The sequence below is a fragment of the Gorilla gorilla genome, chromosome 1 (genome assembly GCF_029281585.2).
Source record: "Gorilla gorilla gorilla isolate KB3781 chromosome 1, NHGRI_mGorGor1-v2.1_pri, whole genome shotgun sequence".
NCBI classification, from domain to species: domain Eukaryota; kingdom Metazoa; phylum Chordata; class Mammalia; order Primates; family Hominidae; genus Gorilla; species Gorilla gorilla.
Window position 1 is genome coordinate 173,001,629 of NC_073224.2, and position 27,857 is coordinate 173,029,485.

Below are 27,857 nucleotides of genomic sequence, written 5' to 3' on the forward strand. Positions count from 1 at the left end.
CCTGTTCTCCTGTATGTTACATGGTTTTCCACACTGGCATTTTTCATGAATATGGATTATAGTTGGGAAAACCTTACTATCTGATTTGGTATTTAGTTACACACCCCTAGGTTCATCAGCACACATGTAAATATTGCCTATTATATTCACCAGCCCTCAGTTATTCCAAGTGCCCACTCCTAATTATCCATCGATAGCAAAGAAAATATTGTGACAAAACAAGTTTTATTTTGCAAAACATAATGTGATATGAACTCCACTACAAAATACGGGAACAAATTATTTTTAAATTATATAATCCAGCAGAAGAGAAACAGAGTGAATGGAGGTCTAGGGACTGAAAGGATCTCTTGTGGCAAAGGGGAAGAAGACAAAAATACATCACCCAAGATGCGGTAAAGGGGACCAAGAACCACTGAAAAAGTAGTGCAGTATGTCTAGGAATAGAAGAAACAGACTGTGTATATATATATATTTGCATTGTCAATAACATGCATAATTCAAACAATCTCTAATAAAATCTTAGTGAATTAATCTAATGAAAATATTCACACAGTATTATGTAGGCAAATATGTTTAAAAAAATATTTTAATAAGCATATTCAGAATGGCAGACAAGGAATGGGAGAAGGGAATTATTTTACAGTGCAAAATTACTATGCATAAATTTAACATCTAATTTGAAATTTTAAATGCCTATTTAAATATTACTTCAAATACATTTTAAAGCTCAACAAACTTGTGTTGAACTGAATTGCAGATCCTGAACTCTATTTGAAAATACATCATGAAACAGAAAATACCCATTCCAAATGAAAATGATAGTGCTTTGTTGGGGGTGGGAATGAGGCGGGGAGACTAAATCACTATTAACAGACTTCTTTTCCCAATGCAATTTGTCAAAAGTTCGAAAGTTCTGAAACGTACTAAATCTGAAGCAAATTAAATTCATATTACTAAAACTTTTTAAATAGTGCAATGACTTATCAAGTTATAGTGGCTGCATTAAGAACAAATTATTGTGTGAAATACCTGTATAAACACAAAATACAATTAAATATTTCTTTACAAAAAGCTGAGCATTACGCATAATAGTGGAATGTCTTTCATTAGGTGTATTTTTTAAAGATTAACAAAAGTAACATTTCCTAAAATGTATACATGTGCCATATTTTTGCAAACATGCCTGAGAATTTATTTAAAACGTTTCTGTAGTAAGAGTTTGCAAGAACTTCACAAACCTGCAAATAAAATGCATCTTTTTAAAAAGGTGAAAATGGCATCTCCAACACTGCAACAATTCAAAAAGTACAGCATCCCTAATCTTTAAAAACATTTCTACAGACCATCTTTGACAAAGAGCTAGGATACTTTGGATTCATTTAATAAAAAATGATTTAGAAAACAGATTGTGACCATCTGCTTGCTAAAGCTACTGCCATTCTGGATAAATTAAAAGTTTTAAGTAAAACAAAACAAAAACAACAAAAAACTCATACTTCTCAACACTTCCACCCAAAACTTTGATTTACTTAGATATGTATGTAACAACAGTGAATGTACATTAAGATGAAGTCAAGTGTTGCAAAGTGGCTTTTAACACTGTTTGGGAAAAAAAGTTGTTCACATTGGTGAAGGGAAGCAGTCTGAACATATGTTAACAGTAATACTTCATGGGGGTAAGGCCTGAATGCTAATTTCTCAGTGCAAACCTTCACTCAATTACATCAGACAGTTGAGCCATTAAAAACAAGACCACAGAAGCTTTATTTTAAAAAGGCATTGGCTCTTGAACTGATGGCTGAAAAATGAACTGGAAGAAGCATTTGGAGTATGCCTGTGTGAGAAAAACAAGAATTAATATTTTATAAAAGTTTGGATATAGGTTGGTCTATCAGCTATATAAAACTACATTATTTAACAAGAATTTAGCACTAAAAATAAAATGGCACTTTTACAAGGCTATGCAGATGGATAATCCTATCTGTAATCACACAGAGCAATGATTATTGTGTATCTTATTTTCACTTTGGAAAAGCATTATCAAACCTGAAAAATTGGATTGTAACTAGAAAAGTTTGAAAAGTTTTCAAACTTCACTTTCTCTTCATAAAATCGATACTGCCTGCCAACAGTTGTTCCTTGTGTGTGCCAATATCTAAGTATCACCTGACCCCCTCCTCTGTTTATTTAATGCAGAAATGGGAAATTTTATGATGCATATAAAAATAACAGGATTCTGGTCAGCATGATATATTTAAGCACTTAAGCTGACATTAAACTTTTGTCTTGCTTCAAAAATAATTTTGAAAATTATAGCAAATGCAAAACAAACTGCAATCTAAGCATCATGCTTAATTTCAGAATTCTCAAATTACTTGCCCTTAAGTAGAAATCTGAAAAAAAAAAAAAAAAAATTTATAATCCTGTATGAATGCTTTAACCACCTGGATAAGAAATATGACTTAATTACTACACAAACACTTAAAAATTCATTAGAAAAACCTTAGCAAAATAAAATGAAAGCTGACAGACTCAGAATAACAATTCCTCTCATAAAAGTTTACCGACTGTACAAGTTAAGAAAATTATACAAGCTTTTGTATTAAGAAAGGACAGCTCAGTCAAGACATATGTACTGTAAAAATCTTTCAAAGGCTACAAAGAATCTGGAAAAATACAGAATGTATTTCTTAAGCCCAGATAAGAATATGGAAAGACATCATTGATGTCAACAATTTTACATATACAAACCTGACCTGGTTTATTTTTAAACTTCTATATATAAAAAAATCATGCTAGCATAATTTTCAGGATTCGTAAGGGTTTCCTTAATAAAGATACTCAAACTGGTGAGAAAAATGTCTGTTTTAAAGACATTTCAAGAAACTCAGAGAAATTGGTATTAAGCAGAAATTTGGACTTGAGTTTCCCATTCATCCATCAAACTAAGCAAAAATTACCTTGTAGTGAAATTTTATGATTAATACATCAAATGAGAAGGTACAGATATATCTTTAGTTCATTCAAATTTACCAAAATTAGTAAATTTGAATGAACTAAAGATATTCAAATGAGAAGGTAGAGATATATCTTCAGTTCATTCAAATTTACTAATTTTTTAAATACCCTTAAAAGAGTCTGACAGCTTTAAAGTAAAAAAATCTGCAAAAGGCAGAATTATGAAACCTCATTTCCTAAAGTTAAGACTCAATTCAAATTTTCAAACTGCTTCAAGGAAATCAACTTTTTAAGGTAACCCATCAACCCTGAAAATTTTAGTCACACCAGAATTTACTCCAAAGAAAGTAAAATAGGTCTAAAATTTAGTCATCTGTGTTTTCAAGTTCTTCAAATTTCCCATGTGAGACTGCTTCTTGGAAAAATTCAGAAGAACCTGGACTTTCTTTTCCATTGCTGTTTACCCTTCGCCTTTTGGCAGGTCTCTCACTTTTTTCATCAAAATCATTTTCATTTCTTGCAGTCATATGGGCAAGTTTTGGGTCAGTGGTAAGGTTATCTGTTTCATAACCATTAGTATCCATATCTGCATGAAGTGGTTTCTTATTTCCACCTGTTGGTCCATTAATGTGTAACCCTTCAACTTTTACTTCCTCTTTGTTTAATATTTCACCTGGTCCATTAGATGACACTCCTAAGTTGAAGGAAATATAAATGAAACCACAATCAGAAAAAAGTTAAATTTGCAAACTATTATAAAACAGCTTGTAGTTATTGTTATCAAGGAAGCAAGGTATCAAATACATAGTCTAAATTCTTGCTCTATTACTTATTAGCTATGTCGCCTTAGGCAAATTATTTACTCTTTCTGTATCTCCATTTCATTACATATATACAATGAATATCATAATAGATATTCCTCACAGGGTTGTTGTGAAAATTAAATAAGTTAATAAATGTAAAGAACTAAGAACAGAATTTGGCATATGTTAAAAGCATATTAGGTATATGTGACAGCAAATAAGCACTGGATCCAGCAGTCTAAATAAGCTGAATTAATGGAAAATGCAGTAAATTACTCAGATTTAACAAAAGGTTTTCAACATTCTAAAACCACATAAAAGCAAGATGAATGCTCTTTCTTTAAAAAGCTTGAGTAAACTGCCATATAAAAGCAAGATGTCATGACTTTTTTATTCTTAATGTAAATCTATGGGAACTGTACTTTAAAAGATCACACAAGGCTGGGTGCAGTGGCTCACGCCTGTATTCCCAGCACTTTGGGAGGCCAAGGTGGGTGTATCATGAGGTCAGGAGTTCAAGACCAGCCTGGCCAATAGGGTGAAAACTTGTCTCTACTAAAAATACAAAAATTAGCCAGGAGTGGTGGCGTGCACCATCTCCCAGCTACTCGGAAGGCTGAGGCAGCAGAATCACTTGAACCCAGGAGGCGGAGGTTGCAGTGAGCTGAGATTGTGCCACTGCACTCCAGCCTGGGCGACAAAGCGAGACTCTGTTTCAAAAAGAAAAAAAAGATGATCACACACTATTTACCTAAGTAGACTTAAATAATCTGTCATAATGTTAAAAAACTAATGCCGCACTATCCAAGCATATACTTGAAAGTGCTAAATTATTTACTTAAGTAAATACAAATTACTTAAAAAGTAAATACAAATTCTATAATAGGTGAGAAAAGTAAAAGCAAAATTATTCTAATAAAACAAAAGTTCATTTTAGAGTTGACTGTAAAATGGAATGCAAATTTTGGTGATAGGAAGTAAAATATAGGATGCATCACTGAATAATTACAATTGCTTGAAAAATATTCGGCATAAAGGATGAGCCTCAAATACTGTATTCCGATCAAAGAAAACATTCTATTTTGACCAACTCAATGCACTCAAATCATGAATGCACATGGGGATTATGCATCATAATATATTGAAGAGAACAATTCTGTAGGAACAAGTCCAAAAAGCTAGCTGACGACTGTGATTAGGTCAAAAATAACTGTAAGATTTCAAAGTACTAATTAAAGCCCCATATAAAAAAGTAATATAACATTGGGATGAAAAGTTCCTTCCTTCCTTTGAAAAAGCTGGCAGTTTTGACTGTACGTAATGTTGAGTGGCTTTTGAGTTACAAGTAATTTATAAGTAACTTATGAACACTTTCCTAGCCTAACAGCATGTTCTCATCAAATAAGTTTTTTAAAAAGGAAAAGAAAATGATTTGGTGTTAATATGTTAAGAACAAACAGGAAAAACAATAGCAGTACCAACTGTCTGCCTCCCTTGAGCCTATACGGTTAGTCCTAAGGTCAGAGTCTCAGCATCTTATTCTACTTCAGAATGGATGTGACAGACATTAGACATCAAGTCAATAAACCTTCTTGGACCAGGACACAGTTACTGGGCCCCAAGTTTTGTTTGTTTGGTTTATTCTTAGAAGTAGTGAGGGAACAGAGAGGGGTCATGAAATGAACTAAGCATATACACTCCAGCAGGACCAATGTGAGACCAAAGGTCAGAAGAGGATCAAGGCTTTCACAGTGTTTCTCTTCCAGTTTCTGTCAGGAAGAAGTCAGCTCTTCACTGGTACTCTCCTATCACCAGTTTCCTCAGAGGAGCTGGGGGTGGAGCTTATCACTTTCTTCTTGGAACTCTTTTACTTAAAAAGACCATTTAATCAAATAAGAAATCAAAATAATTCTCTGGCTCTTACTACTGATCAGCACAGTGATCTCTGGTCCACTGTATATTTTAAATGGAAAAACTATCTGAACCTCAAACAATTGGTATGCCTTTTTCTTCTCTTTTTCTTGGAGAGAAAAACAAATATTTCTGTAGAATATTAATGTACAGGTTGATACCGGCTTTATCTTTTCTCATTCTTCAAGGTTATTATGCTATCAAAGAGAACTTAAATATTCAAAACAGTGCACTTTTTACCTTACATCAAGGTATTTCGCAATGATCTGTATATCTCATGTGAAACTGCAGGGTTTTGACCTAAGAGTTAACATAAATACTTTTATCTAGGCATCAACCCAACTAGACAGACAGGAAAAGAGATGCTACTGAAAAAGAACAAATTTCTTACAAGAAATAGTCACTGTTGATAGTATGCTTTATTAAAATTACTTTTTAGTGATGTCCAATCACTTTGTATTCTGTTAGTATGTATGTATGCTGATGTTATGTTTGTCTCATGTGTTACCATTTTTTACTTTCTGCTCTGGAAGTTTAATAGAAACCCAAACTGAATTTCCCAAGTCACTGAAAGAAAGTGTCCCTTATTATGAAGAAAGAGAAATGTTTCTCTGGTTGCTTACCATTTTGATTAGTAGTGCTTACAGCGCCATCTTCTTTCTCAGACTGGCTGTTACTACTATTTGATGCAGTTGGGGGAGGGGACGGTGCTCGACTAGATGCAGCACTTTCACTTTCGTCTAGAAGACGATCCATGTAATCCCTTAAAATTAATAAAACAATTTTTATATTAAAAAGAGCTGAAAATTAAAAATTAGTTGAGGTTAAATTTAGAAGGCTTTCTTAACAAATATATCCTAATATTCACTTAACATTCATTCCAGTGCTTCATCTATCATACCAGGATCTGAATATTTAAATGAAAAGCTCCTTTTGGTTACATGTTTATAGGAAAAATGCATAAAGGCTTTAAAGTAACATATTTTAGAGACCCATAGGAAATTTTAAAGCTTGTAAAGTTGTAGGCAGGTGCTCAGAGTGGCCCAACTAGAACTGGAAGATCTCTTAACTGAAGTGATAGGGGTGATGTCTAGTAAAAGTACAAAAGAATTTCTGTACAAACATAGATTGAATTTTAAAGCTCCTAAAGGCAATACCTAAAAGACAAATTTGAGCCTAACAAAAAGGACTGATTACCTCCTAAAACCTTCCTGGATATTTTTGGTATGATATTTCTGCCAGATCTGAGCTATAAGATGCTAACTAAATTCCTGGGATTATCTGCTGGTTTTATCCTGTCACTTTCTCATTGTATGTGAGCTCATTTCTTCTCTAAATCATTCCTGAACTACACAACTGTGGTTAAATGACATTGGTGAGCAGATCTGGGATAGAGACTTGTCTCTCTCAGGTTTAGTGTATTACCTACAAAATGTAGATAAATCATACGTCTCCTATCTAACACACATGGTTATTGTATTATATATGTACATAAAAATGTTTCATAATCCAAAAAGTGCTACTAAACCACTAGAATAAAAGTCAGCCAACTATAGCCTGTGGGCTGGCCATCTGTTTTTCGTAAATAAAGTATTACTGGAACCCAGCCACACACATTTGTTTACATAGTGTCTATGACTGCTTTCCTGCAACAACTGCAGAACTGAGTAGTGTGATTAAGTCCTTTCTTACTACAGAGCATAAAATATTTATTCTCTACCTGTTACAGAAAAAGTATGCTGATACTAGATACTGCACTAGAATTCCCCAAGGACAGGAATTTTTAGTCTACTTTGTTTATACCTGCACCACTGGTACCTAAGTTGTGCAAGGCACAGAACAGAAAGAAACTCAATAAAATTCTAATTGTGTTATTTATCTTAAAATTCCTTCAGCATAAGTATGATAGAAATATTAAGATAAATCTCTTAGAATTTTGTGAGCAGGGTAAATAAGAAGGAAACTGGAAGCTCTGAGGAATTTTCTGAAAGTCTGTGTTAATAGTGTATAATATGCTATTAATTGTAGTTATCTCAACCTATATGGTCATCACTGTCTCCTAGGTTATAGGCATTTAACAAATATAGGGATGTGATACCTGACTTCAAGAAACTTCTAATAGTCTGAGGTATAAAACTAATACATATCTCAGAAATGTATATGACCATGACCTACTCAATTTACATTCTATGCCTTATTTTCCTCATCTATAAATGAAGGGAATTCAATTAGATGGTCTTGAATACCTATAAATCTATATAGAATTAAATTAGATGGTCTTGAAGACTTCTTCAGCTTTATGCTACTCATCATAATTACAGAAAAATTACATAACAAATTTGAAGCACACAGAAATAAGTGTGGTGCGTCCCAAAGGGACTTCAGGTGCTAAGGCTAACAGAAGACACATGATGAGGAATTGTTGAAAATAAATATGTTATAGTGGGAATGGATAATATGAAGGAAGTTAAAAGCCAAAGCAAGGCTGGGTGTGGTGGCTCACGCCTGTCATCCCAGCACTTTGGGAGGCCGAGGCAGGTGGATCACCTGAGGTTGGGAGTTTGAGACCAGCCTGACCAACATGGAGAAACCCTGTCTCTACTAAAAATACAAAATTAGCCGGGTGTGGTGGCGCATGCCTGTAATCCCAGCTACTCGGGAGGCGGCGGCAGTAGAATCACTTCAACCCGGGAGGTGGAGGTTGCAGTGAGCCGAGATTGCGCCACTGTACTCCAGCAGCCTGGGCAACAGGTTGAGACTCCATCTTAAAAAAAAAAAAAGCCAAGGCAAAGGAAACAAGAGTTGATATCAAAATTATTTTTAATTTCTGGATATAGTCATAATTCTGTAAAAGGATAGTAATTATTATTATCATTGTTTCCTAAAGATTAATAGCATCCAGAATGTTCAGGAAAGGGCAGAATCAGACAAACCATCCAGAAAGTTGGAGCAGCATTCAGGTAATCAAAGTTATGCTGAGTTAATGTTTAGTTTTTGGAAAAATTATTTGGAAAGCTGAATATTTTACAATGAAATCTCCAATAAGGTTCCCAATTCTTCCAGGTAGTAAATAGGGACAATGTGTAGCAGAATCTTTCAAAGGCTGTTTGTAGGCAGAAAAGGGGAAAATGTGTTTCATCCTGGTGAACAAATGACTTTCAGGATAATGTGCTCTGAATTATGGATTTTGACCTAAAAAGGAGGATGAGAAAATTCACTCAAATTTCTCTCTAAACACATTAGCTTAATGTTTTATGAAGTCACTTAAAGTGCAGCTATTAACAGAAAGAGATGGTAATGGAAGCAAACCAGAAAAATTTATCCCCATCTGGAAAGAAATGTAGTTTGGTCACTGCTTCTTACAGAAGACATAACACAGCTAAAAGGGAAGAGTCTCAGGAAAAAAGTATGATTCTTTCAGTTAAATAAACTTTTAAAAAAAACAACCCAGTGGGGCTACAACTGAAGCCTACAAAACCATGGTATTCCTGCCTAAGGGAAAAAACACATTAGTTCATCTCATACCATTATACCAGGTGACCACTATTAAGATATTGTTTATTTTTAACTGTGGCCACTCTACCTACAGAATATTTAACCTTAAGAGTCATCAAAATTACAGATAAAAGTATCTTCAAAAAGTTTTCAGAAGCTATGGGGAGATCAATAGAGAAATTAGAACATTTGGTGGCACATCCCTACCTAACCTGTTGAGCTTGACATCACAGAGGACCAACTAAGCCAGCCCACACTTTGGTGATGCTTTCTGAAAGAGAAAACTGGATGAACCATGGGTCTGACCCAGCATGGCCATTCTTATGTTGTTACTGCTGATGATTACAGACTGAATGTAGCTCACGTGTGAACATTATTTCTGAAATGGTTGAAAAAAATAAAAGATGTTACTACTGCTTTTCCCTATATAATAGCTTGAAAATCATGACTATTTTAAGATATATCTGCAGACTAGATGCTATATCTAATTCTATATTATTATGCTTGAATACTACCAATGGAAAAAAAATTAACTATAAATTTAACATTAAGCAATTAGATAAAATTTGCAATACTGCTATTTATGAAATTCCACTTTAGCAATCACCAGCTTTGAATAATGGGGGATGATGTACACACTCCATTGTCCCATGATTTCCAAGGGTGAATCATACCCATTTATTCTCTTTCGGATTGTTTTACTGTGGGCTTTAGAGCATTTGACCTTCCAAGGAAGTGACCAGCAGAGACACCTATAAATGAACTTGATCAAGAAACAGTGCAGTTTAGGAGTCTGAAGAGCAAGATCAAATAAACATACAAGCACATCTTTCTTTTTTTTTTTTTTTGGAGATGGAGTTTCGCTCTGTTGCCCAGGCTGGAGTGCAGTGGTTTGATCTCGGCTCACTGCAACCTCCGCCTCCTGGGTTCAAGCAGTTCTTCTGCCTCAGTCTCCCGAGTAGCTGAGACTATAGGCGTGCACCACCACATCAGCTAATTTTTGTATTTTTAGTAGATATGGGGTTTCACCATGTTTGTCAGGCTGGTCTCAAACTCCTGACCTTGTGATCCACCCGCCTCAGCCTCCCAAAGTGCTGGGATTACAGGAGTGAGCCACCGCACCTGGCCCAAGCACATCTTTCGAAGGTAATTATTTGGTCAGCTTTAAGAACATCTTTACTGGAGTACATTGACAAAGTCACAGCTTTGCATTATTTTTTTATTCTGTAAACATTAGGGAATAATTAAGGATAGTACTGTAAAGTTAATTCCACCATAACAATTAATCACCATTTTAAAGCAATTCATGAAAGACAAGGGGTTCAATACTCTTTCTATTTAAGTAACAAATTGCCAGTGGTAGTGGAATGTTTCACTCCAAAGCTAGACTGAATGAGGTGAAGACAATAAATTCTCTTAACATGGGAATAAATTAGGCATATCAGACATTTTACATAAAGAATGGATACAACAACCCATATCTGTGTCACTGGGACTACGCTAGAGTTACATTACTAATTCTTAAATATTACTTGTTAGAGGAAAGATTCAGGAAAGCTAGGAAAAGGAAAGTCACCATATACATGTTTTTTTCCTCTATAAAAAAACTTAATGCTGGGTACAGTGGCTCACTCCTGTAATCCCAGCACTTTAGGAGGCTGAGGCAGGTGGATCATTTGAGGTCAGGAGTTCAAGACCAGCCTGGTCAACACAGTGAAACCCCGTCTCTAATAAAAATTCAAAAATTAGCCAGGCGTCATGGCAGGCACCTGTAATCCCAGCTACTCGGGAGGCTGAGGCAGGAGAATCGCTTGAAGCCGGGAGACGGAGGCTGCAGGGAGCTGAGATTGCACCACTGCATTCCAGCCTGGGCAACAGATTTGAGACTACATCTCAAAAAAAAAAAAAAAGATTAAAACTGTATGTGCTTATACTGAATGGAACTGAATTTAAGAAAAACATGCTTTCACAGCTGTTCTGATCCATTTCTTCTCAACAGTGTATTAAAAATATACATTCTAAATCTTGCTTTAATGATATGTTTGTCTCATAATATGAACTGTAGTTTATAATATTTCATAAGACACTGAAAAGTCTAAATGCCTTATTTATGAAGATATAATAGATGGTAAAGTTTAATGTATATTTTAAAAGCAAGATTTTATCACTCTCGGCCTTCTGGTTAAGATCAAGTATATAAAAGCAAGATTATCAAAATAATTAACTCAAGAAAATCTAGAAAAGCTTAGCAAAAACGTATATATAGCTCTTAAGGAAAAAATTAACTCACGTTACACCAGGATGAAGATTATATTTCTTCTTTCCAAATCGTGTTTGCTGAGCAAAGAAATCATAACGTTCAGATTTTTTCCACATGTAATAGAATGCTACACATTCACCAACTGACCTTGTTCGGACCTATAAGAAACAAATGCTTGCTTTTAAGAATCTCCTTTTTAACAAAGTTACTTCATGGTAAACATCTGAAGTTTGAAAATAAATTTGGCTAGTCCTTAACTGAAATATAATCCTATATATAACATACAACAGCGTAGCAGCTATGTTGAAAGCTATTCTTTCTAAACGTCTATTAAGAGAAACAATATATTGGCAACAGGTCAGATATACAGCACTGAACCATCATCCTAATTTACTAGAAAAATATATTCCTGTATTAAAAATGATTGGAAGTTGGCCGGGCACGGTGGCTCATGCCTGTAATCCCAGCACTTTGGGAGGCCGAGGGGGGGGTGGATCACGAGGTCAGGAGTTCAAGACCAGCCTGGCCAAGATGGTGAAACCCCATCTCTACTAAAAATACAAAAATTAGCCGGGCATGGTGGCAGGCGCCTGTAATCCCAGCTACTCAGGAGGCTGAGGCAGGAGAATCACTTGAACCCCAGCAGGGGGTGGGGGTGGGGGCAGAGGCTGCATTAAGCTGAGATCACACCACTGCACTCCCGCCTGGGTGACAGAATGAGACTCAGTCTCACAAAAAAAAAAAAAAAAAAAAAAAAAAAAAGCCTGGAAGTGGCATTCATGTTAAAATAAATGTTATAAACAGTTTGCTAATACTTTTACTCACAGAGTACGGGTACCTAGGGAGTGTATCTTTAAATTCCCTTTTGAAAGATTCTCTTACTAGTCCCATCAGCAACCCAGACTCAGTTAATTTACTCTCTAGAAAGTCTGGGAAGATGCCACAGTGAGTTAAAAGTATCATAATAATGCTAATGCTTTGTTTACTAAGTTACTCTTGCGGCTTACTGTGCTGTACCTATTTGTGCAACTGAATGGCTCCCCTCACATGATGTTAAATGCCTACGGAATTAAATGATGCTGACAGAATTCCTTTTTGTTACTTAGCCGGGAGAACTGGTGGTAGGGTTGATGTATATACATAAAATACTGAGGATTTAGGGCTGATTGATGTATATAAATAAAATACTGATAACTTTTTTCCTTTCTTTTTTTTTTTTGAGATAGAGTCATGCTCTGTTGCCCAGGCTGGAGTACAGTGGCACCAAACCGCTAACTGCAGCCTTGCCCTCCCAGGCTCAAGCAATCCTCCTGCCTCAGCACCCTCAATAACTGGGACCACAACTGCATGCCACCAAACTCAGGTAATTTTTCTATTTTTTGTAGAGACGGGGTTTTGCCATGTTGCCTAGGCTGTTCTCGAACTCCCGGGCTCAAGCAATCTGCATGCCTCAACCTCCCAAAGTACTGAGATAACAGGCATGAGCCACTGCACCGGCAATACAATTTAAAAGGAAATCCAGTGTCTGTATGTGTTCTGGATGCGATATACTTCTTTATCCCATAAATTTCTGCTCTTGAAGTAAATATTCTGTAGCACTGATTGCACCTAAAGGACAAATGTTGATGATACCCTCCCTTACCCAACATATATTTTGCTTTCTTCCCGTTTGCACTTTACAGCTCTGATCCATATTGCTCTGAGACTGACAGCAATCAGGACTTTAAAAAAATCATCCTCTCAAGCTGTTTTTTGTCTCCTCTAGGATCTTATTTCTAGATAGATTCAAACTAAGTCAACTGTACTTTACTGAAAGCAAAAAGATAAAGTCATTTTGGGGCATGCAAAGTTAAGATTATGAAAAATCTTCAATAAAAGCCCTCAAAATAGAACTTATGATTAAGATCTGAACTTTAATTCCAGATATAAAAACAAACTAGATATTCTCACTAGAGTACTCTTCTCCCTTTTAAAGAATTACTGTCCTCTTTTTGTGCACTAGAGTAATTTAGTGTATTATGTAGAGGTCAGCTGACTTCTACCTTGTAACATTTAAATGCCACTGTCCCAAATATTTATGAGAAATCAAGGTTATACTTTTAATACTTATGTTACTTGGCTCTAAGTTTCAAGTCACCTATAATTTCTTAACTCCTTTAAAAAAATCATATTGGTCAGGGTTGTTGGTGCTGCTTGTTACATCAGCTATCATTCCAGGGGTCCCTTCCTTAGGTAATTCAGCATGGTTTGTTTAAGAGTGTTTTAATTCAAGCAGAAGTGCTAAAAAACAACAACAACAACAACAACAACAAAAACCTCATCCAAAAATGTTGTCCCTTTCAACCATGAAACAACGAACTTTTTTCTTTTTTAATCAAAAACATACACGGCCAGTCACATAATGCACTCCTTTTCTTGAATGTTAACTATATTTGAGGTTATCAGATGATATGAACACAACATTAGGGGTATACATTTTTGAAACTAATTACACTGTCTTCTAAGTTATCCTAAATGCTAAAACTAAACATTTCTCTATTAGTGTTATCTGCGGTAAACTACCAACATTCAACAAAATAATTAAGAATGAACTAATTGGGAGTGGGGCTCTTCACTGCCCAGTTCCTGCTTAAAAAAAAAGATAATAAAAATAAGAATAAACTAGTTAATGCACGACAAAATTTAAGAAATGAACCCACAGGATTTGTAAATATTTTATTAATAACAAAAAATATTAAATGTGTGTCAAAAAAATCAACTGGATACAATCCAATCACATCCAAATGTATAAAAAGAGAGCTGTCGTAGAAGACTATTCAGAGCCTCAGACATAAGCCCAGGTACTTTCAACAAGGTCCTGGACAAGCTACGACACAAAACTTAGAAGCTATCTTTAAGGAATTACATAAACTAATACCCTTGTCATTTCTACTAACTAAAAATAATGTGATAATCATAAGCCTAGGAATTAATTTCCTACATTTAATCTCCAAGACTTTAATTCTGCCTGTCCTAATCTGTTGTCCTAATGTGTTGCTCATGGAAACAACACATTTTTCTATTCTATATAATTATATGGTTACTATTAAAAATCATACCTAATTTCAGTTATAAGAATTAAGCCCCAAAACAAATCTGTAAGTAATTATAAAGCTATTTGAAGTATAAATTACATGACTTATATTATCAACATGAAATGATAAATGATTATGTTAAATAAAATCCTCAAATTATAACTATAAGAATATAAAGCTGATTTATCGACACAGAAGCTTCTAGAAAATTAAATGTTGACTAAAACTAAGTTAAATATTAAGTATTTGATTTTAGACCACTCAGGACTTAAGCAAATGTAATAAATATTTTAACTGCAAATAATGTCATGTTGAAAGTGCTTTAAAGTTTCCAAACCATTTCAAAGGCCCTCCATAAAATAGTCACAGACTGTGGAAAACAGCTATAAAGAATTGCATTGCACATACACACCCCAACTAGAAGTTGATTAACATGCTTGTAAATGAGTACAATTCTTAAACACCTGCAATATGATGCACTGAAAACAGTCACCAACAGGTAATTATAGGTTAGGAAGTATAGGCAGCCTTACTATAATTACTCACTAAATACCAAAATATTGTCATATTAATTATGAAATCTTTAACACTAGACAATATAACAAATTACGATACATGACCATTTGAGTTGTTCAATAAATTTTTTTGCAAAAAAAGAGATTATCATTACTTACTTTATTAGCCTGAATCAAATGAAAATCCTTTCCATAGGCCTTCAGCCCTTGTTCAAAATTTCTACACTCTTCCTCTGTCCAAACAGATAATTCCTCTGGCAAGATGGGAGGAACAAACTGTTAAGCAATATTCCCCCAAATATTGCATATAACAAAACTACAAATGAAAACTTAACCTTCTCGTAAAAATGAGGGAAGCATTTTACTCCTGAGCTCTATTACTAATTGTTGCAAAAGATAAAGTGACAACAATTCCTTATTTAATAAGATTTTGAATGATTTGGTCCCTACCTCTCCAGCTTCAACTTGTGCCACTTTCTTCTTAATTCCTACTGATCAAACTATCTCAGCCACCTTTCAATTCCTTAAATTTGCCATGTTCTTTCTTACTTCAGACTTTGTGCATGGTGTCTCTCCTTTGCTTAGAATTATTTCCTGCCTCATCCCCTTTCACTGAGATAATTCTTTTGCATCCCAACAAAAATATTACTTCATTCTGAATGCTTTCCCTAAAAGCACTACCCTCTCCGCAAACAGGTTAAGTCCCATTACTACAGGTTTCAATAGCACCCTCTAATTTTCCTTGAAGAATTCATCAGCCATTTTCCAGTTTCCCTACCTAAGCTCTAAGCACCACGAGGGGAAGGGACTTTGTTTATAGTTACATCCTCAGAATTCAGAAGGCACTCAAATTTTTGTTAAATAAATATCTCTCATTTGTTACTTAAATATATATATATATATATATATATATACACACACACATATACATATATATGTAGTACTCTTAGTGAAGGGGGGTAGGAGCCAGATATAGTATAAAAAAGAAAAATCCAAATTTTAGTCATGGCTTCATTACTGATGAATTATGTTTGCTTTCGCCAAGTTACTTTAGTTCAGAGATCTCAGGCTCATCAATTTTTACCTTTAAGGAGAAGTATTATCTGTCATACTACTTAGTTCATAGGGCAATTATCAAGATCAAATAAGAAAATATTTATAAATATGCCTTGAATGCATAAGGCATTATGCATATTTATAAATGCATTAAAAAAAAAGTATAAATTTTTACATTTTTACTTACATGACTGTATTTTCCCACAAAGGAGGAAGGGACAATCTTAATCCCACTCCCCATAACGACTTGTGTAATACTTGGTATTTTGTAAATATTTATCAAACTCAGAAAAATCAGTATTATTAAGTTTAGGCTACACCTAGGTAAACTGAAAAGCTTAATTTTAAAATTTCTGCCAAATCATGAAAATGAATAAAAACTATACTTACCTCTAGCTGCTTTTACATTAAATCTTAATCTTCTCAATGCTTCTTCTGTATCAAAATTGCATTTAACCAATTCATATAAAGCCTAGAAAAATAAAAGGCTTGAATATGTGACAAGGACTATAAACAGTTCAATGCTACAATTTCTTAAGAGTAAAAGTTTTTCAAACATCCAGTGTTTTCATCCTTTTTGAGGGCAAATAACTTTAGTGAATGTTATATATAGAGAACTCCAAAGAAAAACAAATCTGAATTTGATCCTGATAAATCAACTACCTTTAAATATGTACAAAGTAGGATATGTAAAAACTTGGTGGCCATAGTATCCTAGGAACTAAAAAGAATTCATTTTATATCAATGAAAACCCCTTCTTTGTGGCTTCTTGAGATTCCTATAATTTTAAACAAATCAGAAAAAAACAATGATTAAAAAGGTAAAAAAGATAGGTTCATGGTAGGCACTGGTCTTACCATGTACATAAGATAATCCGAGGTGAGAATTCCAACTTGATATACACAGATTCTTAGGGATAGCCAAAGGAATTTTAAAAAGCCTAATGAAAAGTATATACAGGCAAAATAAAACATCAGGTTTTTGTTTCGTTTTTGAGCTTCACACCAATGAAGTCACTGTGGTAACAACGGGTATCTTACAGGGATTATAACCTCAGATTCCCTGTCAATAATGTTATAAAAAGTTTGGTGGACAGAATAACAACAATGCAAGTGACAGCATTTACATGTATAAATGTGTATGGCAAAGTTCTAACAGTTGTTTCTTTCACAGACCTGTTCATTGTCTTTTATGTGAGATCCTTCAGGAATTGCTTCTACACCCTTCTCATCACCTGTTCTTCTAGACGCATCTTTAAGAAATATAATCACTTTATCTTCTGGTAAGTACTCAGGGTCCCACAGGAGCTGATCATCATTTTCATATACTAAATTAGTAAAAGACAATGTTAAACAAATTTCTAAAAACTGATAGAGTCTGTGTTAAAACATATTACTAAATAAACAACTCAGAGCCAAATGTTGAGAACTGAGGTACAGTGTGGTTCTACTACTTGCCTGACTTCGTTCTTGGGCAACAACTATAGTTTAAGTAAATTAAACAATTTAAACAGAGAGGAGGTACCACTTTATGCCCCCTGCAGATCCAGTCTGACTTTATCTTGAGTTTACCAAATTCCAAGCTCTCTTGGTTTGAATACCATCTCTACCACTTATTACATGTATGATGACCTTGGGCAAATTATGTCCCTTCTGTCTCATCTGTGAAAGGAGGTAACAATAACTCTACCACACAGTTTTAAGGATTTAAAGCACTTTACAATCATTCTGGCACATATTAAAATCCTGTAATTGTAACTGTAACTATTATTTTTGAAAATATGTCTAGAAGAATGCTCACCAAATGTTAACACTGCTTAATTCCTGGTGGTGGGATTTGAAGTAAGTTTTACTTTCTTTATGTTTTCTGTGATGCTTGAGTTGTATAATGTATATAATAAATCACTTTCACAAAAACAAGTCATTACTTTTTTAAAGGTATTTAAGTTTCATCATAATTTCCATTATAAGAAGATAAAAGCCTAAATCTAATTAAAACTCAAAAAGAAAGGAGGATGACCTAAGACAAAGCCTGTAGAATTCTAAATGATAAGAAGAAAACATGGATAATATTCAAAAGTCACAAACAGAAGAAATACCAAGAATGTAACATCACAGATGCTAAGGGAAGAGAGTGTTTCAAAGAATAGCTTCAAAGACTGGTTAAATTCTGTTGAGTGATGAGGATGAAAATTGAAAAAGGTTATGCCAGCTTTACTAACAAGGAGGTGAATGTTGTGAGAACTTTCTGTAGAGAGATGGAAGCAGAAGCCACATTGGATAAGATTGAAGAATAAATGGAAAGTGAAGAAATAAGACTCTTGAAAAGTTTAGTTATGATGGTGGAGATAGCGGAGTAGCTAGAGAGTAGAGTTGAAGAAAGTTTTTATGTTGTTTTGGTTTGTTTGTTTTCAAAGATGAGGCAAACATGTAAATGACAACAGGAAGGAGCCAGCCTGAGAAAGATTTTAAGAGACAAAGAATAACTAACAGCGTCAAAGTTTCTTTTATTATGAAAATAAATTAACAACTAATTAAGCATATCCTATGTACCAGGCAATGAATTTTTTTTTTTTTTTTGGAGACAAGTCTTGCTCTGTTGCCCAGGCTGGAGTGCAGTGGCGCGATCTTGGCTCACTGCAACCTCCGCCTCCCAGGTTCAAGCAATTCTCCTGCCTCAGCCTCCAGAGTAGCTGGGACTACAGGCATGTGCCACCATACCTGGCTAAGTTTTTGTATTTTTTTAGTAGACAGAGTTTCACCGTGTTAGCCAGGATGGTTCTCGATCTCCTGACCTCATGATCCACCCGCCTCGGCCTCCCAAAGTGCTGGGATTACAGGCGTGAGCCACCGCGCCCGGCCGTATTATTTTCACACGAATTATCTTGTCCCCTCACCCACACACACTTCAAAACCTTCTTCTATCTTCCCTTGTTTCCCAAAATACATACTTTTGTTTAAAGTACAGCCCAAAGGAAAATATTTAGAAAATCTTCCTTAATAAACATCATTCCTTTTCTAATCTGCTGGTACAATCCTAGTTATATCCTAAATTATAAATACAATAAAACTACCATGATAAAATGAATCTGGATATACTGCTATTGATTTCTATTCTCTGCTCAGCCTCTGTTCTCTGCAGACTAAAGTTCTTATATTTTTGGGATCTTTGGGGTAGACAAGGCCATACAAGGAAACCCTAATTCGGAAATAATTCACCCACCTATTCACTTAGGCACCAAATGTTTACTAAGTGCCTATGGGGCAAGGATCGACCTACTTACCAGTAATGCTACAAAGATGAGTAAACAAAAAGTTAAAATACACTGTGGTTAGTATAAATTATAACTTACATGAATTTAGGAAAAAGTTAAGGGTAGCTCAGGAGATTTTGTAACCAAAACAGATACAAGTCCAAAGGAGCATGCCTGGAATGTTATTATAACTAACAAATCATGTTTATTTAACTGTTTGAATTAGGAGTGCTAACCAATGAAGAATATATAATCTGCATGGTGCCTAATAAAAAAAGTCGGATGGCAGAGAGAAAAAAATTGTCAATGTCTCTCCAAGATACTAGGTAAGGAGGTTTCCATGTATCAATGAAAAGGAGAATTCTGATCCATCCATTAAGTAATCCCTACAATAAAGATATCAGGATATCTTAGTTTTGTGGCACTTAAAAAAAAAAAAAGTCTGTGTTCACAAAACTGATGAAAAATATCCTGTGAAATGTTTTCCATAAGAATGCACTAATCAGCACTGTCCCTTTGACAAGTTTTATTTCTAACAGCATAGTTTACCTAATAGTTTCAAGAATTTCATTTATGGTATAGGGTATCTTAAGAGGAGACAAATTCTGGGTATCCTGACAAAAGTCTGAATTTCTAGAACTACAAAGCTGAGGAATGCCCCTTTACCACAGCGATCCCTCCAAAGCAATCTCATTCTGCTAAGTTTAGTCTGATCCTCCTTACACAAACTAATATACTTAAATTCTCAAAATGAGAAAGCTTCGTAAATCACTCGTCCCTGAAAAAAAGTACATATGTATAATTACTTTCTAAAATCATGTTAAAATGGAAAATATTAAGTTAGAATTTAAACCATGAAAAAATCAGAACAATTAGACAAGAGAAAGATATAAACGCAATCCAAATTAGAAAGGAAGAAGTCAAATTATCCCTGTTTACTGATGATATGATCTTGTATTTGGAAAAACCTAAAGACGCCACAAAAAACTATTATAACTGACAAATTCAGTAAAGTTGCACGATACAAAATCAACATACAAAAATCAGTAGCATTTCTATATGCCACCAAGTCAACATTCTGAAAAGGAAATCAAAAGACTAATCCCATTTAAGATAGCCACAAATAAAATCAAATACCTAGAAATTAACCAAAGAAGTGAAAGATCTCCATAATGACAACTATAAAATATTGACAAAAGAAATTAAAGAGGACACCAAAAAAAAAAAAAAAAAAATGGAATGATATTCCACATTCATGGATTCAAAGAATCAGTGTTGTTAAAATGTCCATACTACCAAAAGCAATCTACAGATTCAATGAAATCCTTATCAAATTACCAATGACATTCTTCACAGAAATAGAAAAAAAGTTCCTAAAATTTATATGGAACCACAAAAGACTCAGAATAGCCAAAGCTATCCTAAGCAGAAAGAACAAAACTGGAGGAATCACATTACCTAACTTCAAATTATACTACAGAGCTACAGTAACTAAAACAGCATGTACTGGCATAAAAATAAGACATACAGAACAGAACACAGGACCCAAAAACAAGTCACATACCTACAGTGAACTCATTTTTGACAAAGATGCCAAGAATGTACAATGGGAAAAGACAGTCTCTTCAATAAATGGTGCTGGGAAACTGGATATCCATATGCAGAAGAATGGAACTAGACCCCTATCTCTTGTCACATACAAAAACCAAAATAGATTAAAGACTTACATCTAAGACCTCAAACTATGAAACTACTACAATAAAATATTGGGGAAATTCTGCAGGACACTGGACTGAGGGCAAAGACTTCCTGAATAATACCCCACAAGCACAGGCAACCAAAGCAAAAATAGACAAATAGGATCACATTAAGTTAACAAGCTTTTGCACAGCAAAGGAAATAATCAACAAAGAGACAACCTACAGAATGGGAGAAAATATTTGCAAACTACCCATCTTAGAAGGCACTAATAACTAGAATATATAAGGAGCTCAAACAACTCTACTGAAATAAGTCTAATAATCTGATTTAAAAATGGGCAAAAGATCTGAAGAGAAGTTTCTCAAAAGAATACATACAGATGGCAAAAAAAGTGTCCATCAACAGATGAATGCATCAAAACCACAATGAGATACCATCTCACACCAGTTAGAATGGCAATCATTAAAAAGTCAGGAAACAACAGATGCTGGAGAGGATGTGGAGAAATAGGAACACTTTTACATTGTTGGTGGGACTGCAAACTAGTTCAACCATTATGGAAGACAGTGTGGCGATTCCTCAAGGACCTAGAACTAGAAATACCATTTGACCCAGCCATCCCATTATTGGGCATATACCCAAAGGATTATAAATCACGCTGCTATAAAGACACATGCACACGTATGTTTATTGTGGCACTATTCACAATAGCAAAGACTTGGAACCAACCCAAATGTCCATCAGTGATAGACTGGATTAAGAAAATGTGGCACATATACCCCATGGAATACTATGCAGCCATCAAAAAGGAGGAGTTTATGTCCTTTGTAGGGATATGGATGAAGCTGGAAACCATCATTCTCAGCAAACTATCGCAAGGACAAAAAACCAAACACTGCATGTTCTCACTCATAGGTAGGAACTGAACAATGAGAACACTTGGACACAGGAAAGGAAACATCACACACCGGGGCCTGTCGTGGGGTGGGGAGAAGGGCAAGGGATAGCATTAGGAGATATACCTAATGTACATGACAAGTTAATGGGTGCAGCACACCAACATGGCACATGTACACATATGTAACAAACCTACATGTTGTGCACATGTACCCTAGAACTTAAAGTATAAAAAAAAAAAAGTGGTACTTATACACAATGGAGTGCTATTCAGCCATAAAAAAAGAATGAGATCCAGTCATTTGCAATAACATGGATGGAACTGAAGGTCATTATGTTAAGCAAAAAGTCAGGCACGGAAAAGACAAATATCCCATGTTCTCAATTATGTGTGGGATCTAAAATCAAAACAATTGAACCCATGGAGATACAGCAGAAGGATGGCTACTAGAGGCTGGGAAGGTCGGTCGGGAAAGGAGTAAGAGAGAGGTAGGGATGGTTAATGGGTACAAAAAAATAGAATGAGTAACCCCTAATAGTTGACAGCACAACAGGGTGACCATAATCAATAACTTAATTGTACATTTTTAAAGAACTAAAAGAGTATAAATGGATTGTAACACAAAAGATAATATGCTTGAGAGGATGCATACACCATTTGCCATGATGTGGTTGTTACACATTGCATGCCTGTATCAAGACATCTCATGTACCCCAGAACTATATACACCTACTATGTACCCACAAAAATTAAAAATTAAAACTAAGCATAAATAAGAGAATGTGATCATTATTCACTGTTTATATATAATAAAAACATATTAAAATTTAAAAAGTATACTGCAATAAAACTATTTTCAACTATAATATAAATTTATAATATAAATACTAAAATATAAATATAAAATAGGCGCTATTATCTTTCATTGTCGAAATTTAAAAGAAATTTAATAAAAACAAATGTCTTTCAATTCATTTATTTGCAGAAAGAAAAACCTCAATGGTGAACACTGCTAACCACTATATGAGTAAAGCACAAAATTGACATTTCAATTACAAAAATAAATACAAAAGCCAACAGATCATTTATTTTGGCACACAATTATGCGTTCACAGAACATACCATATGTACAGAATTTCTATATGTAATAAAGTCACTCCATACTGCTAGCTTCAATGTTCCTATATCTTGCAGGAATTACCTTGAGAAATAAGTGGTAGCTATTAAACATTTAAATGATGTATTAAAACATATTGCTATCACAAAAACCATACTGGCCTGTGATGTTCCCTTCACTGCCTCTGACCTGCTGCTTGCCCTGAGAGTAGGTGCATACTTAGAATATAAAGTAAGTTTTCGGAGAGAATGCTAAAAAGAAATAAACAACAAAAAACTTCTATTAATACAACTCCAAAGGCCTTTGTGTATATTAAGTTGAAATGTGAAGAAAACGGAAATAAAAGAAATAAAGATTTCTAGTCCTGAGTGATGTCACACTGCACATGAACTCATTAAAAGCACACATACGGCCAGGCGCAGTGGCTCATGCCTATAATCCCAGCACTTTAGGAGGCCGAGGCAGGCGAATCACCTGAGGTCAGGAGTTCAAGACCAGCCTGACCAACATGGAGAAACCTCATCTCTACTAAAAATACAAAATTAGCTGGGCGTGGTGGCGCATGCCTGTAATCCTAGCTACTTGGGAGGCTGAGGCAGGAGAACTGCTTGAACCTGAGAGGCGAAAGTTGCAGTGAGCTGAGATTGAGCCATTGCACTCCAGCCTGGGCAACAAGAGCAAAACTCTGTCTCAAAAAAAAGGAAACATACACAGCATTTTTTCTGGAACTCAAATGAGGTGAATAATCTGAAACAGACTCTTTAAAAAAAATCTTCAGCCAGGCGTGGTGGCTCACACCTGTAATCCCAGCACTATGGGCGGCCGAGGCAGGCGGATCACAAGGTGAGGAGTTTAAGACCAGCCTGGCCAACATGGCGAAACCTCATCTCTACTAAAAAACACAAAAAAATTAGCTGGGCGTGGTGGTGGGCACCTGTAATCCCAGCTGAGAGGCTGAGGCAGGAGAATCACTTGAACCCAGGAGGTGGAGGTTGCAGTGAGCCGGGATCATGCCATTGCACTCCAGTCTGGGCAACAAGAGCAAGACTGTCTCAAAAAAAAAAAAAAAATCTTCCAGTATTGTATGTTATTGGAAGTATGACTTACTTTAGGACTTTCAAATGAAATGAAATGGAAAAAAAAAACATGTAAAATTTAAGTATACAAGTTGTTTTCCCAAATTATTTTTAAAACACAAGCATCAAAGTAATCCTTTTTTTTTTTTTTTTTTTTCTCAGACGGAGTCTTGCTCTGTCACCCAGGCTGGAGTGCAGTGGTGTGATACTGGCTCACTGCAACCTCTGCCTCCTGGGTTCAAGTGATAGCTGGGATTACCGGTGCGAGCCACAACGCCAAGCTAATTTTGTATTTTTAGTAGAGGCGGGGTTTCACCATGTTGGTCAGGCTGGTCTCGAACGCCTGACCTCATGATCCGCCTGCCTCAGCCTCCCAAAGTGCTGGGATTACAGGCGTGAGCCACGGCACCTGGACCAAAGTACTCCATTTTAATAAGCATTCCATTTTGCTTACTGAAAGTTTCAGGAGCAAATAAGCTTTTTATATCAGTTATTTACTCTCGTTTGTTTTTATGCCTTTCATTGATATAAAATGGACTTCTAAAAACTAAATTATAAAGATTAGAGAAGGGTTAAAGTTTAGAGCACTGAAAATACGGGGAAAAAAGTAAAAAAAACTGTTGAGACATTGTAAGTCACTTTAAAATGAAAAAAAGCATTCACTTTTTCCTTTTTTGGCTAGGCTTCTACAGACCAAACTGAAAAAACTGAGTACACACATTCTTCTCACAATAAATGAAGGGTCCTCTTTCACAAACCAATGGGGTTACAATGGGGTTACTTAGTAGGCTGTCATGTTCTTATCACATTTTACATATAAAGTAACAGTTCATTACACTGAAAGCATAAATTCAGCTACATAACTTTACTAATAACCCACCTTTTTCATTTTCTTTGTATCTACAAATGCCAACTGGAATTTCTGCTTGAAACATGGAGCCCACCATAATCTCCTATTTTAAAAATAACATAAAACATTAGTAAGATCTAGTAACAGATTTTATATCCATTTTCTAGCCTTACCATCTTAGTAAACTGTTCCTGGTTTCTCTGTCATAAAATACAAAAACAACCAATTAACTACCTCAGAGGTACCTTCGTGAAGATGAATGACAAATAATGACTGGATGAAAATATTAGTAATAATAATGAGGTGAAATGCAACGTAAACAATAAATACAAACTTTATTTCAAAATATAGAGACAAAGAAGTAAATTCTGATAATTCCATTAGTAAGACAACTGCAAAACATGTAAAACACAAAGTCAAATTCAGATATTTTCAGAGTATCTACACTTAAGACAGTGGTCTTAAATACGATCCCTGTATGAGCAGCATCAGTGTCATCTATGAAATTTTTGTTTTTTTTTGAGACAGGGTCTTGCTCTGTCACCTAGGCTGGAGTGATCATGGCTCACTGCAGCCTCGACCTCCCAGGCTCAAGCAATTCTCTCACCTCAGTCTCTGAGTAGCTGGGACTACAGGCACATGCCACCACACACAGCTAATGGGAAACTGTTAGAAATGCAAATGCTCAGGTCCCACCCCAAACCTACTGAAACTCTGGGGACAGGACTCAGTCATTGGTATTTTAACAAGCTCTCTAGGTGATTCTGACATACACTGAAGTCTGAAAAACAGAGCTTCAAGGTAGGAAAAATAACAAAAAGGGTTTGTATAAAGCTCAGTAGGGGCCAAATGAAAGAAACTCTAAACGAAATAGATAAGCAGGTTATGGCTTGACTTTCATTAAAACAATACAAAATGAAAAAGTAACCTCCTCCCACATATATAATTAAATAGGAAATCCAGTAATCTTATCTATATAGTCAAATCACAGATTAGGTGAAACTGGCTGTTCTCAAAAGCAACTGGAAACTACCACTGGTGAAATTTCACAATGCAAGGAGACCAAGATTACATGAACCCTCTTTTGTGTGATGGCTAAATGTTAAGAACACATTTACTGACATTTTCAAAATTGGGCATGAAAGGTACAAAATCATCCTTTAGAAGTTTTGATAACTCTTAGGATTTGGAAAGTCTCTCTCCTGCTATTGTTACCTCACTGATGTGAGGATCTCATTTTATCCAGTACAACTTCAAAGACGTGCTTTATGTAATAAAGTTATTTCTATACCTATAAGAAAAACCAATCTTTCTCATGATCAGTTTTCTAAAAAGAATCAAACTTACAACAAATTTTCTCTACTCTTACAATGGAATTCTCTTTATGTCTTCTATTATAAAAAGAGTCCTTTATTGTCACATCTTGTGCCTCTTTTAACTTAACTCACCTAGGCCTACCAAAGAACACTGTCAAGTTACTAACCCTGGCTGGGGTGCTTCTAAACCATCAATGCCTGGATACACTGCAGGACAATTAAATTAGAATCTATGAATGAAGTCCCTGGTAGTCAGTACGTCTAAGTTATCCAAATGATTCTAACATAAAAACAGGGTTGAGAACATCTGGATTAGTATAAAGATAGGTACTTCCTTTTTCCTGTTCAGTTCTGAACATTACTTTTCATCTGTTAATTTGTTCTGTAGTACAGGGAAGGGAAGAGAAATAGCTTTGAAGATCATTATGTGTTAACATATCATATATGCAATTTTCCTTTAATCTTTCAGCAAGCCCCATAAGGCTGACATTGTTATTCCCATACTATATGTAAGATGAAGCTCAAAAATTTGATTTTCTCAGGAGCACACAATTACTAAGTTCTAGAGCTATAACTAAAATTCAAGCTTGACTTCAAAACTGTTTCCCCTACCTTAAGTTTCTATAAAAACTCAATTTCATCTTATAAGTCTAAAAAAAAATGAATCTCTGAACCTTGACAATTATTTAAAACAACAAAATCATACTCAAAGAAAACAATCTGCATTTACTCTGGCCTGCTTTATTACATAATTTTTTTCTGAGAAAGGTGTGGTTAATTAATACCCTTCCTGAGTAAGGTGTGGGTAATTAATACCCTCCAGCAATGAAAGGTTCATGTTCTACCTCTGAGCTTTTGTTCTTTCATTTAAAAAAAAAACACTGAATGCTTAATCAAATACTCTACTGAACACTCCAGATTAAAAAACAACATATGTTGAAGATACATAAACTTGAATATGAAGTGGGACAGCAATTTATAAGGACTCCCAAGGTTTCTAGCTTTTTTCATCTTCATTTCTGCACACTGTAGGAATCAGATTAAAAACAGGATGAAAGAACCCTTGCCCAAATAGGCCACACAAATTAACTTGTGTGATTCTTGTTTTCTGTTAAGTCCCATCATTTGCTCAAATTAACACATACCGTACACTGGGCTAATCTTGTCTCTCAACAAAAATAACATTATTTCTTTGTTTTAACCAGTTCTACATAAAAAATTTTTTTGAAGACATGGGGTCTCACTATGTTGCCCAGCCTGGTCTCAAACTCTTGGGCTGAAGTGATTCTCCCTACCTCAGCCTCCCAAGTAGCTGGGACAACAGGGGAAACATCACTGCAACCAACTAATTCTACATAACATTTTGATAGATTTTCCTAAGAGCTTTCTTTTACAATAACTTACAATTCTTTAACTTAACCCTATGATTAATTATATGCTATATTTTTTATAATTAAAAACTAATCTCAATATATTATCTTTAGATTCATTACAGAAATTAAGTTGTATATAGTTATGAAGAAGCCAAATCTGTTTCTTCATATAATAAGCTTATCAGTTGTAAATGTCA

At 35.0% G+C, this 27,857-nt stretch overlaps 1 protein-coding gene across 8 annotated transcripts in view; it reads right to left on the reverse strand.

Annotated features, from left to right (window-relative positions):
* Nucleotides 1–571: 571 nt before the first annotated feature.
* The window catches only part of MIER1 (MIER1 transcriptional regulator), a 62,628-nt gene continuing 35,342 nt past the window's right edge, over nucleotides 572–27,857 (reverse strand). For all 8 annotated transcript variants that reach the window (XM_031011789.3, XM_031011787.3, XM_055350384.2 and 5 more), the window contains 7 exons: nucleotides 25,002–25,074; nucleotides 17,252–17,403; nucleotides 16,466–16,547; nucleotides 15,179–15,273; nucleotides 11,461–11,588; nucleotides 6,299–6,438; nucleotides 572–3,655 (listed from right to left, as the gene is read on the reverse strand). In XM_031011789.3, coding sequence (XP_030867649.1) covers nucleotides 3,327–3,655; nucleotides 6,299–6,438; nucleotides 11,461–11,588; nucleotides 15,179–15,273; nucleotides 16,466–16,547; nucleotides 17,252–17,403; nucleotides 25,002–25,074 — 999 coding nt within the window. In that variant the 3' untranslated portion in view covers nucleotides 572–3,326. The remainder of the gene's footprint in view (nucleotides 3,656–6,298; nucleotides 6,439–11,460; nucleotides 11,589–15,178; nucleotides 15,274–16,465; nucleotides 16,548–17,251; nucleotides 17,404–25,001; nucleotides 25,075–27,857) is intronic.